The 16,368-nt window shown below is 39.0% G+C and overlaps 1 protein-coding gene across 1 annotated transcript; it reads left to right on the top strand.

The window, feature by feature from the left end:
• The first annotated feature begins 1,009 nt into the window (after positions 1-1,009).
• Positions 1,010-11,908, top strand: nucks1a (nuclear casein kinase and cyclin-dependent kinase substrate 1a). Its single transcript, XM_017450752.3, has 8 exons — positions 1,010-1,295; positions 3,807-3,856; positions 6,837-6,930; positions 7,712-7,758; positions 7,920-8,075; positions 8,219-8,371; positions 9,673-9,825; positions 10,192-11,908. Exons 1-8 carry the CDS (start codon positions 1,279-1,281, stop codon positions 10,434-10,436), a joined length of 915 nt encoding a protein of 304 aa, XP_017306241.1. The 5' UTR covers positions 1,010-1,278; the 3' UTR covers positions 10,437-11,908.
• Positions 11,909-16,368: the final 4,460 nt, after the last annotated feature.

Here is a 16,368-nt window from a genome sequence, read left to right as displayed (position 1 = left end):
GAAAAGCCAGGGTTCGATTTGGGGAACTTCTTTGTAGCAGTAAATCCCTTTTTTTTTTTTCTTTTTTTTTTGGAAGCTAAGAATATTTATTTCTCCAGTGAAAGCTTGAGGAATCCTTTTTTAAAAGCATTTCCATTGATTTCCATTGTTTTAAACCCGATACAAAAAAAGAAAGAGATTTAAAAAAAAAAAAAAACAACTATATAAACATTAACACATTTTTAAATGAAACTTGATGGAACAAATACTTGAAGAAATCCATGATTTCCATTTTTCCACTATTTGAAACTGCACCCTATTGACTATATAGTGCGCTATTATAGAGACATTGTGGAAAATGTCAAAATATCATGAAATCCAAAAAATAAAATAAAATCTGTATATAAAATAATGTATAATATCTGTAATACACTTTGCCGCTGGTAGGGAATCAAGGCACAAGGGTTGTTGAATATATTATCCTTTAATGTAGAATATATAATACTTGTGAAATCCCAGGTTATTGAACAAAACAATATATCCTAGTGGGATACTGTGTCTAAGTTTGTAGAGAATAGGGGCTAGGGGAGTGGGGTGCCATTTTGGACCCTCTGTTTAAGCCAAAATAGGTCACAATGTGTGAAGAAAAATCAATCGTAAATGCATGTGAATACATCTCGTAGACTGTAAATCGACCTAGGTGTCCAAATAACAACATTCTGAACCGCAATATTTCTGTTTTACACGTAAACCGAAGCAGCTCCAGGTCTCTAACGGGGCCTCTTTATTGTTTTCTGAAGCAGTGAGTGACCGCGCAACCTATCTGCGCACACAGAGGCAGAGCGAGAGAGAGAAGAGGGAGGGAGGGGTGGGAGGGTCACGCGCGCACTGATTTGACGGACAAAAGGAGCTGCCAATCAGAGTGCGAACGCGCGTTCGAACGGGCCAATGGTGACGCTGGATGGAAAAGCGCGCGCGCCGCGAGCACTGGAACGGGCGGGTTTTTCGCGAGGCAGGCTCCGCCCACAGCGCTTGAGCGTTAGGTTGCGCGAGGGCTGCAGTTTCAGTTTGTTTTATTCACCATTTTGTGTAGCTGAAGGTAAAATATTAAAGTAAAACCCTTTCAGCGCAGCAGAGCTTTCTACTCGTTTAATTTACTTTTACGATTCGGGGAAAAGGGGGGCGTTGGTGTTTTTTATGCGACGTTACATTGAGTCTGTCAGTTGGTAAACCTATTTTTTATTTTCTACCCTTTTTTTTTCCTTTAAAAAAAAACCCTTCCACAGTGTTCCTGCAAAAATGTCAAGACCAGTGAGGTACGTTAGATTTAAAATGTCCTCCTCGTGCGCTGCTGCATCGATTGCACGCGTGCACTCAGGAGTTTGTTGGCTTTCACGCATGTGCCAGCGTTGCTTTGCTTAATAACCTCGATTTACTAGTGTTTATTTTTTTGTATTTTCTAATGATTCAGGTTGTATTTATTCAGACGTTTTGCTCGTCCTGTGCACAATGCATATTCGGAAATCTGTCTTGCATGCTTCATTCTTTTCCCTTCCTAATGTGCATGAATCATCCAGATACAACGCAGCGTTGCAGACATTTATGCCTGATAAACGCAATCAGGTTCAGATTTTTTTTTCCCCGAGCAAGAACATGGCCTCCCATTCATACTAGGCTCAGGAACGGGAATAAAATCTTTACACTGAAGGTCTACGGATGAGATTTTATTTTAAATGAAAAGCCTGTCTGGATGTGCAGAAGACGCAGCGTTATTCCACCATGCCTAAAGAATCGATTTTGTACCAATCGAAGATTAATAGATATATATTTTACCATTTTTTTGTGTTGAAAACGCGTTTGATTAAAAAAAAAAAAAAAGACGCTGCTGCGGCTCGCGCTCAATTAACATGACGTCGTGACGCAACAAAGGGGCGGGGCATTTTTAGTGACCACACCTCCTTTGCGCTCTAATCTAGTCAAAGGTTTTTAAAAAATAAATACGTAAATATCTCAATTTCGCGTTTATGATTGATTTATTTTGACTTTTTTTATTTACTGAAAATGTGTCAGAATGAGAGTTATTTACATCTACAATCCGTTCAGATAAGGATGTGAACTATTGAATCTTTATCTCAAAATTTAAATCAAATGATGTTTATAGTTCATTTTCTTTGTTTTTTGTTTGGAAGAAAAATACAAATAAATTATGGTGAATTGGTACGGCTGGTTGGGCATTTTAAACAAAGAATTCATTATTTTGATTGTGATCTGTAAATTTATGTAAAAATTAAATTACTATAAATGGCTGTGTATGTACTGTGTAATTTATCAATGAAATATAAAGTGTATTATTGTTTAAATAGCGCCATAAATAATTGATATTCGTAATGATCAAAATAGAATATAGTAAATTACAAAAAAGTAACAGCCAAAATGTTAAATCGGTTCCCCTAGGATCTCAGAAATTAAGCTAAAATCAAGCAAACTCTGCAATATTCAGAGGAGCTTGCGTTAAAAAAAAAAACATTACCACAGATTTCGGCCAAGAAGAGTCATGTGACATCATCACGACGGGCATTCAGCCAAAGCTCTCTTCGATTCACGTATGTCGAACACGAGTACAGCTAAAAGGTCATTTACCAAGTTTCATCGCAGTAAAAAACTTTTTTAAAAAGCCACAGCGAAATCAAGCATCTTTGGCCGCAGCAATCCCATACGGACTGTTTAAATAACATAAAACAATCAATATAGAATGGAAAATATTACCAAAATATACATGTGATATACTATATAAAAAGATATATGTATTAATATTTCACCACACTCCAAAATTAATAAATGACACAAAATAATCAAATTATGAAAAATAATATAGTCAATTAAATATTAAGCCTCACACTAACTGAAAATATGTAAAATGATTTAAATAAGCAATATATATAATACAAAAGACTTGATAGAAAATAACAAATAATTAGTATTTCCAGAAAAATTATAGAATTAAGCAAAACTATTTCAATAATGCAACAAAAAAGTCAGCATGTAATAGCTTTACGAAATTAAATGGAAAATCACAAATTATGTATATGTTTTTAAAAAGTAACAATTATGCAATCATTTCAAAAGTAATAGTTTTTAAAGAACAGCTTGTTCACTATAATTTTATATAGTTTTTTTTCAATTAATAATTTTTTTTTATTATTATTATTTTTTTTAAATATAAGTATTGCAAAGTTATGCAGAAAAATGACCACTATTAAAAATGTAACCTGAGCGTAGTAGTAGAGCTCTGTTTTACGGGAGGTTATTGAATTGCTGCTATCCTTTCCTCTGTAACTGAACCCATTAGGGAAGGTTTATCGTCCATGGCTCTGCTGATATTTCATCTTTACTCAGCTGAGACGTGAGATTATCCGGCCCAGGAGGCCATACGCCGCTACACTCGTACGATCGGCGCTTCTGCTGCGTCTTCATTCAGTTCTAGTGACCAGAAGAGGCGAGGACGTGTGGTTTGGGTTACCCGATTCGCGTCCTCGGTATGTCCTGAACCGGATTTTTATGCGGTGAAGTCGCTCTCTGTCGCATCCGTCAGCTCTCTCAATTTAAGGAAAGCTGTTCAGAATTGTTTTTAATTTCTCCACCACAACGTCCCATTGGAAAGACTTTCAGAAACAAAGGCAGGTTCTGCAAACATCGGGTCAGATTGAATTCAGCCTCCGGGTCAATAGCGAAGCAAATGTTTTGAGAGAAATTTAAATTTTTGTCAATTTAATCTTTGTTATGTCTGGGGTGACCAATTTTACAATATTACTGTATTCATTCTACAGGAACAGAAAGGTGGTGAATTATTCACAGTTCAACGAATCTGATGATGCAGGTAATGTCTTTTTAATTTTTTTTTAAAAAAATGAATCCTTTATTTATTTTTTTGCACACAGATAAAAACATGAAAATGAACCGCCTCAGCTTAGAAAATCAGACATGAAACTTTCCGCTTTATAGACAAACTGAAATCAGAAACCTTTTGTAACTGTGTTATCGGGTGTCCTTGTGCACGGTTCATCCCTAATAATCGATTCGAAGAAAAATGTCTTTCTCCACACTAATGTGCAGATTTTTTTGATTATGTTGCTGTAGACAAAACTATAATATGGAATCATATTCATTTTATGTCATGTTTCACCTCAACCTCGCCCACACCCAGTTTTCCTAGGCTTATGCAATATTGATTATTCCCTGCTCAGGATTTACTATTTTAAAAAAAAAGAGAGAAAAAACAATCATGGATAGGGATGCACCAAAATGAAAATTCTTGGCTGGAGCCGAATATAATGAAAAACTCGGCTGAAGGTCGAATACCAAACACATTTTTTCCATTTATTTTGCCACTTTTTTCACCACTGCATAAATTAAATAGTCAAAATGTGCCTTTTACTATGTCGTCTTGCTTTTCAAAAAAATCAATTACATAAACTACAATTTCAAAATATTTATTTAACACTGAACATTTTTTTTTTCATTCCACCGGGCATAGGCTACCAACAAGGCACAATATAACTTTAAATAAATGAATTAGTAAAATAAAAATATTTTGATATGGTCATCTTTGAGCCCCCCTTGAATAGCCTATGTGAGGCCTATAACTGACTGCTGAAAGAATGGAACACGCTGTAGTCTTCAACTAAAAAGTGCATTAAAAGGTGCATTGACAAGAGTGCAAAAAATGGTTCTATTGGGTTCTATACGGCTGATTATATTGGGGATATATACCGCTCGCGTCCCTGTACACCTCGCGGAGTATTATAGTAGATATAGTGTAGTTAGATATGTTGTTAATGTTATGTTCCTTGATAGATTTAGTTAGTTTAAACTATAGATTAGTTCATTTAGTCCCTGCTGGTTTTTCCGCTCCCAGTCCATAGTACTAGTTCATGTTTCTTGTTTTGTGTTTTGACCCTGTTTTCTGTGACCGTGACTTTTTGATTCCTGCTTTGCCCCGTTGATGCCTGTTTGCCGATCGCCCGACCCTTTACCTGTCTTGACTACGTTTTTTAGATTGCGATTTGGATTTGTCTGCCTGCCCTTAAATAAGTACGTATTTACCTGCACCTGCTTCCGTACTCTACTCCCTTACGTCTCGCGACGTGACAGAATATTCCGGAACAGAAACAAAACAACAGCACGTGTCCACAGTAAACAATTGTCAACATCCGAAGAGCATGCGCTCGCTGAGCACACGTGCACGTAGCTCGTGCAAGCGTGCGCCCCCTCATTTCTCCAAGCGGGCTGCTGGAAGTGGAGGTGGTGACATTCGCGCATCTCACTCTGGTTGCTGGGCTATTTGGTCGTGTCATCAAACACGTCGTTGTTCGGTCAAATTTATTTTAGTTAGAAGAAAGAAATATTTAGGATATTTCGACATTTTAGGTTTAAGGAGAGTGTGTAATATTAGCTGTGTGGTCAGGAACTGCTTGCTGGCAGTGGCAATCATGAAGGCTGGATGGTGGAAGTTTAGGTAATTGTGCAGTTTATATTGAGTAAAGATTAATTTTGTAATTTTCACAAACATTATTTGTGAAGAGTTGTATTGTAATGTGTTAGATTTGACACTCTGTCGTGGCCTGTTTTCATTATTTTAGGTCAAAATATTTTACCAGACTTTTTGAGACAGAAAACAAGGAAACTCCGTGACCCAAAGTCAAGAACATGTGGGCGAATTGGGCGGGGTTTCAAGGTTAACATCGGCAAGTATAAAGCACATACTCGAGTCATTCCGGTTGCTTTGTTGATTGGCTCGTCTTCTATTTTACTGGAGAGAAAAGGTAGACCGTTTTGGAATATTTTTCGAGTCATGACTTGTTCTCGCATGCTCTGATGATAACTGGTGGAAGTGTAGCGGTTAGCTGGTTCGGTAGTTAATTAATAATTGGTGTAAATGTCAATGGATATCTTCGCAGTGTAATCTTGTGTGAAATGGATTAAATCGTTGTATTTTGATTGGCTGAAGTGCCAAAAGTCTCAAAATCATTGCTAACAGAGAAGCCAGACAAAACTTATTAATATACTTCTCTCTCTCATTCTCAGTTATGCTTTAAAGATGCTTTAAAGTCTGATATTATCTATAGAAAGAGGTCAGAGTCTAGATTTGTTTTGTTCAGCCCACTTTTCACAAACCAATCAAATTCCAGCAAGTAAAGTCCCGCCCACCCAAATCCACTGTTCAGTCTGAACTTACGCTGCATCTGACTTAACTCTTACTTACTTAGCTTTATTATTAAACGTAGCTTTTGCTGCCTTCAAAGTCCTGACAGAAATATCATAATTACGAGGTGAGCGCACACGAACGCCTCCAAGATGTTTGTTTCTACGAGCGCTGACTTTCCGAGGTGTAGGAGTGTCAATAGCCAATAAAAGTTCATGGCAGCCACCCATAAGAACATGACATCTGGAGCAGACGGGAAGGTGTAAGTGGAAATTTCACACGTTAACTGTTCAGGTCTGCATTTCTTCATCTGTTATTTCCGACCCCCCCAAAAAAAAAAAACACTTGAACACGCACTAACGTCGTAATCACCACCCCCTACCTCATCTGAGGAGCACTTGAAGGAAACTTGATGTATCTTTATTGGTTTTATTTGTTTTGTTTTCCTAGTCGGAGGTTGGATTACGACTTTTAGAATTGCGACTTTTAGACAAGCGCGGCATTAGTCGCATTGCGGAACAAAAAATGTGCTTGAAATGTTGTTTTTAAGCTCAATTTTTCTTCGGATCCACATCTTTAACGAATGCTTTTGAAAAACGAAACATTCCAGACTGAACGTTGTATCTTTCGGCCGATTGTTTTGATGCGTTTCCAGATGAGTACGAGCGAGGCGCAGACAAGCCCAAGAAGATGCGTGCAGCGCCGCGTGAAATCAAGCACAAAAAGTCCAAGAACTCACAGGAGGAAAGGTGGGGTTGCTGTTGCTTAAAGGAATTCTCCACTTATATATATATATATATATAAAGTGTGTGTGTGTTGTTACCAATGACCAGAAACACATTTCCTGTACTGAGAAAAGAACAGAACGCCTGTTTACTTGACTCTAGGTGCAGACGTCGAATGAAATTAAACATTTAACTTCAGTAAAGAACAAAACTGTGTCATGCTGTTATAGGAAATTAATTAACGACAGGACGGTGTGATGAATTAGATTCACTGTTACCACCCTGAAGTTGATTATTTTCCTCAAACAGCACAACCACGTGTTTTAAAAAAATTTATTCCTCTTGTACCGATTTTATATCAATTTGCCAAGTTATACCACCACTACAATACTTATTTAGTTTTATTTTTTTTATGTATTTATCCATTAATAGTTAGTTATTATTTAATGTTCTGGAATGTCCATGAAACAAATCAGTTCCCGTTCTCACTTAGCAGCTGTAAAATAGTCTTTTTCTCCCCAGACTCTCGTTTATTTATTTATTTATTTCTCACTTTCGTGGTTAATAAGATAAACAACAACGCCGCCACCGCGGCTCGTCGTGTCACTGAGAGCGCAAAACATAAACCCATCTGTCCTGACCGATCACGGCTGAACCACACTGCGAGAGAAGGCATCGTTATGGCAACCCAAATGAAAAAAGATAACATGTCAGCCAATACCAATGTCAAGGTACTTGAGCTAACACTAATTCTTTTTTTTTTTTAAATGTTTTTTGTTGTTATTGTTTTGTTTGTTTTTCCCAGTGAGGACTCCGATGACAAACTCTCCAAACCTAAAAACGATTCAGCAGGTAAGCGAGACTGTCCGAGATGATATTAGGAGCCGCCGTCGCAGAATTAAAATTTTCCTCATTTTCTTTTTCTTCTTCTTTTTTTTTTTTTTTTTTTTTTTTTTTTTGTTTTTTTTTTGTTTTGTTTTTGTTTTGTTTTGTTTTGTTTTTTTGGCCGTCAGATGATTTCGGTAGCGAGGAAGAGAACGACTTTGGGGCAGAAGAGGAGGAGGACGAAGACGGAGGAAGCGATTATGAAGCCAAAAAGGGGAAGAAGGGGAAGAAGGGCAAAGTGGAGAAGCCTAGTAGAAGGTCACTGAAGAGGAAACGGGATTCAGGTGGGTGTGATTACGTTTTTCTTTTTTTTTTTCTTCTTCCAGTTTTATTTAGTTTAATATAGACACATTCTTTAGTAATGCTTCTCGAGGGTGTGTATGACGCTCTGTATATGTATATGTGTGTGTGGTATCCCTCTGGGCAGATGAGAGTGATGAGGATAAGGAGGTGAGCCGGAAGCCCAGGCAGGTGAGACAAGCCGCCTCCAAGGCTGCGTCCAAACAGAGAGAGATCCTGCTCGGGGACCGAGGGAGCGAGGACGAGGAAAAAGACGAAGATGAGCACACCTACGTGGACCGTGAGTCCTCTCATTTTCTCCTCGTAAAACAACGACCTGAACAATTTCCTCTGAGTAAAATAAATAAAACAAAGATAAGCTGAGATTCTGGGCATTAAGAAAGAAATCCCTTGACCAATTGACCAATACTTGACCAATACTTCAGAAATCCCGTTGACCAATCAGGATTCAGCAGGCGTGTGGCTGTTCGAGGGGCAGCGTAGTGAAGTAGTGAACTCTCGACAGAAATTTGCTTTATGACCCTGAAAATATACTGCTTCTCTCCATCCTACTGACTTTGTTTCTGTCTCACTTCATCTGTTTCTCAGTCTGCTTGTTTATCTTCTTCCTGTCTCTCTTCTTTTTCGTCTTCTTTCTCTCTCTTCTTTTTCGTCTTCTTTCTGTCTCTCTTCTTCCTGTATCTCTTCTTCTCTTCTTCCTGTCTCTCTTCTCCTTCTTCTTTTTCTTCCTGTCTCTCTTCTTCTTCCTGTCTCCCTCCTTCTTCTTTGTTTCTCTCCTACCTGTCTCCTCCTTATCTTCGTCTTCCTCCTGTTTTTCTTTTTTCTTCTGTCTGTTTCCCTTTTTCTTCCTGTCTCTCTTCTTCTCGTTCTTCTTAATCCTCCTGTTTGTCTTCTTTTCTTCTTCCTCCTCCTGTTCCTTCTTTTTCTTCTCATTTTTCTTCTTTGTCTGTTTCTCTTGTTATCCCCGTGTCTCTCCTTCTTCTCCCTCCTCCTCCCGTTTGTCCGTTTCTCTTCTTCTTTCTCTTTTTTCTTCTTCCTCCTGGTTCTCTGTTCTTCTGCTTCTTCTTCCCCTTCTTCCTCCTCCTTTTTCTGTTTCTCCTTCCTGTCTTTCTCTTTTTCCTGTCTTCTTCTTCTTCCTCCTCCTCCTGTCTTTCTGCGTCTCTTCATTGTGTCTGTGTGACTCTATGAGGCAGGACTCCACTGAGTCATGTGTACGTGCCCGAGGTGACGGTGTTTTGATTTAAAATGAAATGGATTTCTTTCTGAGAAGCTTTTCAACTTCCCAAAAATGATTGCAGCATCATTCGTTCCAGGAGGTTTCGCAGCAATAACCCAGAGAGACTCTGCTCTTCAAACCAGACGCCAGGTTCAGCCTACAAGTGCTTTCTGATGGCAGTAATAATAAATAACCACGTTCAATTTACAAACGGCAGCCGAGTGTTTTACAGGATTTGTGATTTATTTCACACTGTCGGAGTGTTTTGGGCTTGTTTGTTTGTTTGTTTGTTTATTTATTTATTTGAGTTCGTCTCTATTGTAACGTTTAATCCTGACCCTCATGGTTACACTTGTGTGTTGCAGAAGAGTCCGGTAGTGACGAGGACTTCATGGTGGATGACGACGACGACAGCGACTACGGCCATTCCAAAAAGAAGGGCAAGAAAGTGAGCCAGAGAGGACGCAAGGTGGAAAAGAAGGAGAAGAAATCCCCCAAGCCCAGACTAAAGGCCACGGGTACGGAGCGTTGCTCTCCTCAAAGCGTTTTTCTGTCGTGGTGAGATCAGTGTTCTGGAGAGACAGACAGAGAGGTTGAAGGACAGGGGTGGAGAGAGTGAGGGGTGGAGAGGCAGAGAGGTTCAAACACGGGCAGAAAGAGAGATAGATAGTGGGATGGAGAGAGAGATACAGGGATGGAGATACAGCAGGACACAGAAAAGTATGGAGGGATGGTGAGACGGGTGGACACAGACAGGGATAGAGAGATTGAGAAAATCCCCTTTTTTATTGTTTCGTGTTTACAGACCAATGTTATTCCTCCATATTGTTTTATCTCCCTGTGTTTTTTTTTGCCTCACACTAACTCCTGTGTCCATCTCACAGTCACCCCGAGCCCCATGAAGGGAAAGGGCAAAGGTCGCCCAAGTGCGGCGAAGGCCCTGGAGAAGTCCTCGCCTAAAGAGGAGGAGGAGCCTGAGAGTCCACCAGAGGACGAGGAGGAGGATGAGGTGGAGAAGAAAAGCTCGCCGCCGCCATCAGCCAAAAAGAAGAAAAACACCCCCGATGACGAGGAAGACGAGGAAGAGGAGGACGGTTCAGAAGAAGATGCACCGTCTGGAGAAGATTAGCCGCCTTGCGTCTCATTCGCTCTCTCTCTCTCCTTTCTTATTCTGTCTTTTTTTTTTTTCTCTCTCTCTCCTTTGGAGGGTTTTTTTTTTTTTTTTTTTTTAATTTTGATTTCTCTGTGGTGACCTGGCTTTTTTTTAAAACGTACAGTTTCTGTAAACCGTAAACATTGTCCCTGGAGGTGTGTGTGTGTGTATGTATGTATGTATGTGTGTGTGTGTGTGTGTGTGTGTGAGAGAGAGCGAGAGAGAGAGAGAGAGAGAGGCATTTGTCTGAGAATGATGGATTTGTCTTTTTGTTTTTTTATTTTATTTTTTATTTATAGGTAAGAACTATAAGAAAAGCCCGACGCTCCTCCACTGCTAACGGGCTGCTGCTCTAACGGTTCTTCTTGAGTTCTGGTATCATCTCCACATAGTTCCTGGTGTTTCCACAGCATTGGTCCCGGTGTTTTTCCTGCTCTAACACACTTGCCTTGACTTTTTTTTTTTCTTCTCCTCCTCCCCTCTCTTCCCCCAGCTCCTTTCAAGTGGTAGAAACACACACCTACAAACATTTACACATTTGATCATTTTATGAATTTGGAATGTTTGAAAAGTTGCGTAACTGACGCCTCCTGGAAGCACCGCCCCCTTCTCTGCCTCTCAAATTAATAAGCTTTCAGCTGGTGCTTGATTTTTTTCTTTTTCTTTTTTTCTTTCTCTCTTGAAAGATGCGTTGAAGTTTTCTGTCACAGTAAACAGAGAGTGTTTTGAGTCCATAAATGTGAAATAAATCTGTGTGTGTGATCGACTTAGCTAACGTTAGACAAATATATATTCAGTAGGGATTCCGTTGCCATTTTTGACCATTTTCAGCCGAAATTTAAATCAGACTTCGAGGAGGCTTTAATGCTAATTGGCGCGTGTGTGTGCGCGTGCGTGTGTGTGTATACAGGGTTTTACAGTAAACTCCCCCAAAGCCAGTCCGTACAGGATTTCGCTTGTGATTGTTGCGGCCAAAAACGCTTGATTTTTGCTGTGGATTTTTTTTTCTTCAAAATTTGTGAATGCGACTTTCAGGTCTTTTTGCGGAAAAGCTTGATTTCGCTCGACCTTTCGCGGTGATGTTTGCCGGTAAATGAAACTGTTTAGCTGTACTCGTGTTCGACGCACGTGAATCGAAGAGGCCTTTGTCTGAACGTCACAGCCCGAATCTGCAGTAATTTCTGAAAAGATTGGCGTTTGCTTTTGCGTTCATCTCTGCGATCGCAAAATGCAGGAGGGACCGCCACAAGCTACAGCGATGAGCCTGTAATCGTAATTTAGCACGCAAACAACCAGCTTATATTTACTGACTCGCAGGGTTGCCAGATCATACAAATCACAGGTGTTTCAAAAAACGAGTTGATTTTTCATAGGTATAATGAAAACAGTGTTTTAAAATATCGACCTACAAAACGTTTCAGGGCCTTTTTAAAAAAAAAAAAGAAGAATCATTTAAACTGTGAGTAAAGTCTAAACACTGCTTTACAATCAACCTGAGCCTTTTACTTCTACTTGCCTTTTGTGCGGCGTGTGTAATACAGAAGTAAACGAGTTTTATTTATAAAGCGTATTAAAATGAATAAAAGTTTGCGGTGGAGTGTTTGAGCAGGAAAACGCTAAGAAGATACGTAGTCAAAAGTTATAACAGTGCAAGGATTTAGGAAACGCCCCTTTTTCTGACTTTGATTTTGTTTTGCGAGGAAATTAGCGTTCTTTACGCGGTTGTTTTTCATTTCTGCCACAATTCCCCATAATAAAGCCATCATCCCGATATAACCGTAGTAGCTCCGTGCCACGTAGCATCCGATTATCTGCTTTTCTTTTTCTTTGTATTTAAAGGGGGAAAAAAGTGTGGTGTTTTTACGTGGAATTCTCAAATTCTTCCTCAGTGTTTTTTCTTTTTCTTTTTTTATTTTATTTTGTAATGAACTACTTCTAAATTTTTTTTTATTATTATTTTTTTTTAAAATAAGCGTTACTCATTTTAAACCCAGAGCTGTGTGTGTGACTTTAAGGAGCTTAATTGGTTCCTTTTCCTAAGATACGGACACATTTCTCATTTCGAGCGAATGTAAACGGCGTCGCCCGGCATCCAGCGCACGCACACGCACATGATAATCCGCGTAACCTTTCTTCGTTGCGAGAGCTTCCTTTTTCTTTGTTTGTTCTGTATATTTTTCATTTCGTCCACTATGTCATCTCACATCGAAATCGTCTCTGCGGTTTTAACATACGTCGTTTGCGTTTGTGTGTGTGGGTGTGTGTGCGAGAGTGATGGAGTCTTAAGCAGTGTAATGGTATAGGATGTTTTAAAAGAAGGGTTTTTTTTTTCCCCTTCTTCTTCTTCTTTTTGGTGATGATTTGAGCCCGTGCACGCTTTTTACATGCTCTGATTTTAGCCAGAGATGTAAATGTAAATGCTTTAACGCTCTGGAGAATTTCTCTCATTAGACTCCAGCAGCGTGAACGTGCTTTTATTAATAACGTTTTAAACCCAGATCTGAGTTCTTCGCAGCCTGCACCGAGGAGTTTATTTCATAGCCTTAAGCACTGAAAAATCGAGGAACTTGTTTTCCCCCTCATTGGTGTTGAAGCGAATCGGTTCCGTTTAAACCAGTTCGAGGAGTTCGTAACGTTCTGTTCACCCTCTGCCTCTGTTCCCGTTCCGGCTTCAGTGCTTTAACATGATGGACTATGATCATTACTTCATCTGTACAGTCTGTTCATGTGCATGAACTCCTCATGAGGCTTAATAGCAACCTAACAACACAGTTCTGTCATTTTTGTGCCAGGCATCACCGAGTGTTACCCGTACCGCGCCCTTCCCTAACCCCTAAACTCTTCCGGCTTCTGGATGAGCGTGTTGTCTCGAATTGTTTCAACCCTCAAAAATCCCCTCCCCAAAAATTGGACAATTTTTTTTGTTTGTTTGATTGATTTTTCTGTCGTTCTCCTCAGACTTTTTGTAATTTTTTTGGGTTTTTTTTTAAGAAAAGAAATAAAAATGTATCTTGATTTTAAAACAAATGTATGTCTTTTTATTGGTAAATCAACATTTTTAGGAATCTAAATATCATGTCTGAATCTGGTTCTCTATTTAAAAAGAAACAATACAAGTAAAAAATAATGATATAAATAGATCTTCTAATTTTAATGTAATAAGTTAATAAGTCAGCTGAGACAGAGTTTCAGACCCTTTTGGGAAGAACCATTAAAGGTTCACTGTAGAACCTGAGAACAGTGTTTGCGATGCTGTCCGGTTTCTAGTCAGGACCTGGTCTGAAAGACAAGCTGTGAAACCCTTAATGATGCTAGAGGGAACCTCCTCCTCCTCCTCCTCCTTCTCCTTCTTCGAGTATAGCTCTGTTCATTCGTGGCCACATGACGTCACTCTTTCCCAAATTTAGGTAGATAAAATCGTTTAAATAATTTAACGTTAACACTTTTTAAAATCTTCAGGCCAAAACTTTTACCCTAAAATCAGTTCCTTCCAATTGAAGTGATACTTATTTATGTTTTTTTAAATGTCAAAAAGGTATCTTGATTATCTGGGAAATGTGTATCGTGTAACGATTATAGTGACCGTTAAACATTGCGTGTCTGTGCTCGAGTTCCTCGAGTAAAGCTATCCATGAGGAAGTTTTTTTTTTTTTTGTGCGGATCGCTTGGTTTGAATGGGTTCAGTGCACAGGAACTGGCTGGGGGGGAGAAGGGAAATAATACACAGTACAGATTGCATAGGTTTTTGTCCTTAAATGACGAGGTACAAAAGTCTATTTTATGATGCGATTTTGTAAACACAATGACGACAATATCCAAACTGTGGATTAATTAAAACGTTATTATATTTGTCTCCGCTGAACGAATTGACCAGAAAGAGCTCGGATAATAATATTACATGTTCACTATTTAAGGAGTAACACACTTAAGAGAATGCTGTTATAGGAAAATTAAAATGATCAATGATGTGACGATCTGGATTTACTACTCTTCCTCTTACGCCACAGCAGTTGGCATAAGATGACCAGAATAATGACTTATTTGTTTAAAACTGGCACATTATACTTTTTACCTATTAATATGGGAAATACGTTTAATGTTGAGGAATATCCGCCTTAAGTTGTAGCTACTAGAAACATTAGCTCCCTCACCACCCTCTCTTTTTTTTTCCCCTTCTCTCTCGCTCTCTCTCTCTTGAACTACATAAGCAAAAAAGAAATTGTCATGTGATTAAAAAAAAATTTGTTCGGACATCATATCGGAGAACCTGCTGTTACAAAGAGCTGAGACTGGAGACTCCTTCCATCTTCCATAAATGTTTCATAAACGTCTCCTTACAGAAAGCTTCACCATATTGACGATTACACACTTTTTATTATTTTTTAAAATCTGTTTTTCTTGAGCGTCCACCGTTAGTCCCTGTGAAAGAGCTGTTACTATAGAAACGGTAACGTATCGGAATGAGCATATTAATATTATGATATTAACGTGACCAGCAGTTAAACTGCTGTTATAGAGAATAAATCAACAAGTCGGAATGGGAAGTTTAATAATGCTGCGCTGTCACTTGTAGATGTTTTGCATGTTTTATAGTGTGTATAAAAGTGCCATTTGGAAGTTTTACATGTTTGGCTTGGGGTGGTTGTTGTTTTCTCTCTCTTTATTTTCCTCTTTCGTCAGCCGTTCTTCTCAACAAACCCTCCACTTCCTTGTGAAGAGCTGCACGTCTGACTCATCAAGAAATAAACCAACTGTGAAACTGACCAGCAAAATGAGAACGGCTGTAGCATTCTACGGTAACTTTATGCAAATTAAATTCTTCCTTATATTGGGTGGGGTTTTTTTTTCCCTCCACATATGAGCATGGTTCGAATATTTTAAGAACGCTGTAGTGTTGTAATGGAAATAAAAGCAGATGTGTTCACCAAGATCAGGTCTTTGCAGGATGCTTCTAAACTGCATCCAGACTGACTCATTTAACTGCATTTATTTTATTTATAATGGGGGGGACTAAAATGAAAGTAAGAGCAGATCTCAACCTCCGCTTAAAGCCACTGATTCATCTCGTGATAAATTTTGATGCTTTCTAAATGACGTAACACAATCCATTAAACCGAAAGTTACTGCTTACAATATGTTTGCCAGTTTTATTCATGTTTTGGGTCATCATGCTGTTGTCGAAGCCAATTTCTTTTCGGTTTCGTGACTGACTATGCTTCCACAATTTACTTCCAGGATTTGTTGATTTGTTTACTGGAATCCATTCTTCAATCCTGCTGTGCAGTGTTTCGTGTAGCTCTGGCTGTTACACAACTCCAAAGCGTAACAGGTCCACCCCATGCTTAATAATCAGCTCCTCCTTCGGAATAAGCGTTCTTTCCGTTAAATGCTATTCCTTATATAAACCTTTGGTGATTTTGACCAAAAGAGTTCCTTTTGTACTTCATCAGTCCACGGCACTTGTTTCCAGAAGTCCTCTAGTTTATCTAGATACTGTGTTACTTATTTCAGACGCTGACTTTTGTGATGCTAAGCTTTGCTTCTGATGACTCTTCCATGCAGCTCATGTTTGTGCAAGCAACACTGCAGAATAGAATGCTCCAGCACTACTCCATTAAACCTTCCTCAGGGGATTTCGCTTTGCCTTTCTGCTCAGCATACAAGCAGTTCTATCTGAGGGTTTTCTTGGTTTTGCATTGAATTCCACAGTTCCCCTCGACTGCCATTTCTTAATGACGTTTCGGACAATGGAAACGTGGCTGGAAGGGCTGTGATACAGTATCATTTTATAGCCTTCCTCTGATTTTAGGCATCAATCAGATTCATTTTCAGATCCTCGGGAAGCTGCTTAGGTGTTGAGTTTTAGCACAAGGGTTGAAGATTCAGAGAGTTTATTATGCTCTGGAAT

The sequence above is a fragment of the Ictalurus punctatus genome, chromosome 21 (genome assembly GCF_001660625.3).
Source record: "Ictalurus punctatus breed USDA103 chromosome 21, Coco_2.0, whole genome shotgun sequence".
NCBI lineage: Eukaryota > Metazoa > Chordata > Actinopteri > Siluriformes > Ictaluridae > Ictalurus > Ictalurus punctatus.
The sequence above is the reverse complement of the archived record's forward strand: the minus strand, read 5'-3'. Positions and strand labels throughout refer to the sequence as shown.

Excerpts from the sequence above, each read along its gene's own strand:
- nucks1a (XM_017450752.3), top strand. Across the intron at positions 6,931-7,711 it reads AAGAACTCACAGGAGGAAAG|TGAGGACTCCGATGACAAAC; the intron begins GTGGGGTTGCTG and ends TGTTTTTCCCAG. Across the intron at positions 7,759-7,919 it reads ACCTAAAAACGATTCAGCAG|ATGATTTCGGTAGCGAGGAA; the intron begins GTAAGCGAGACT and ends TTTGGCCGTCAG.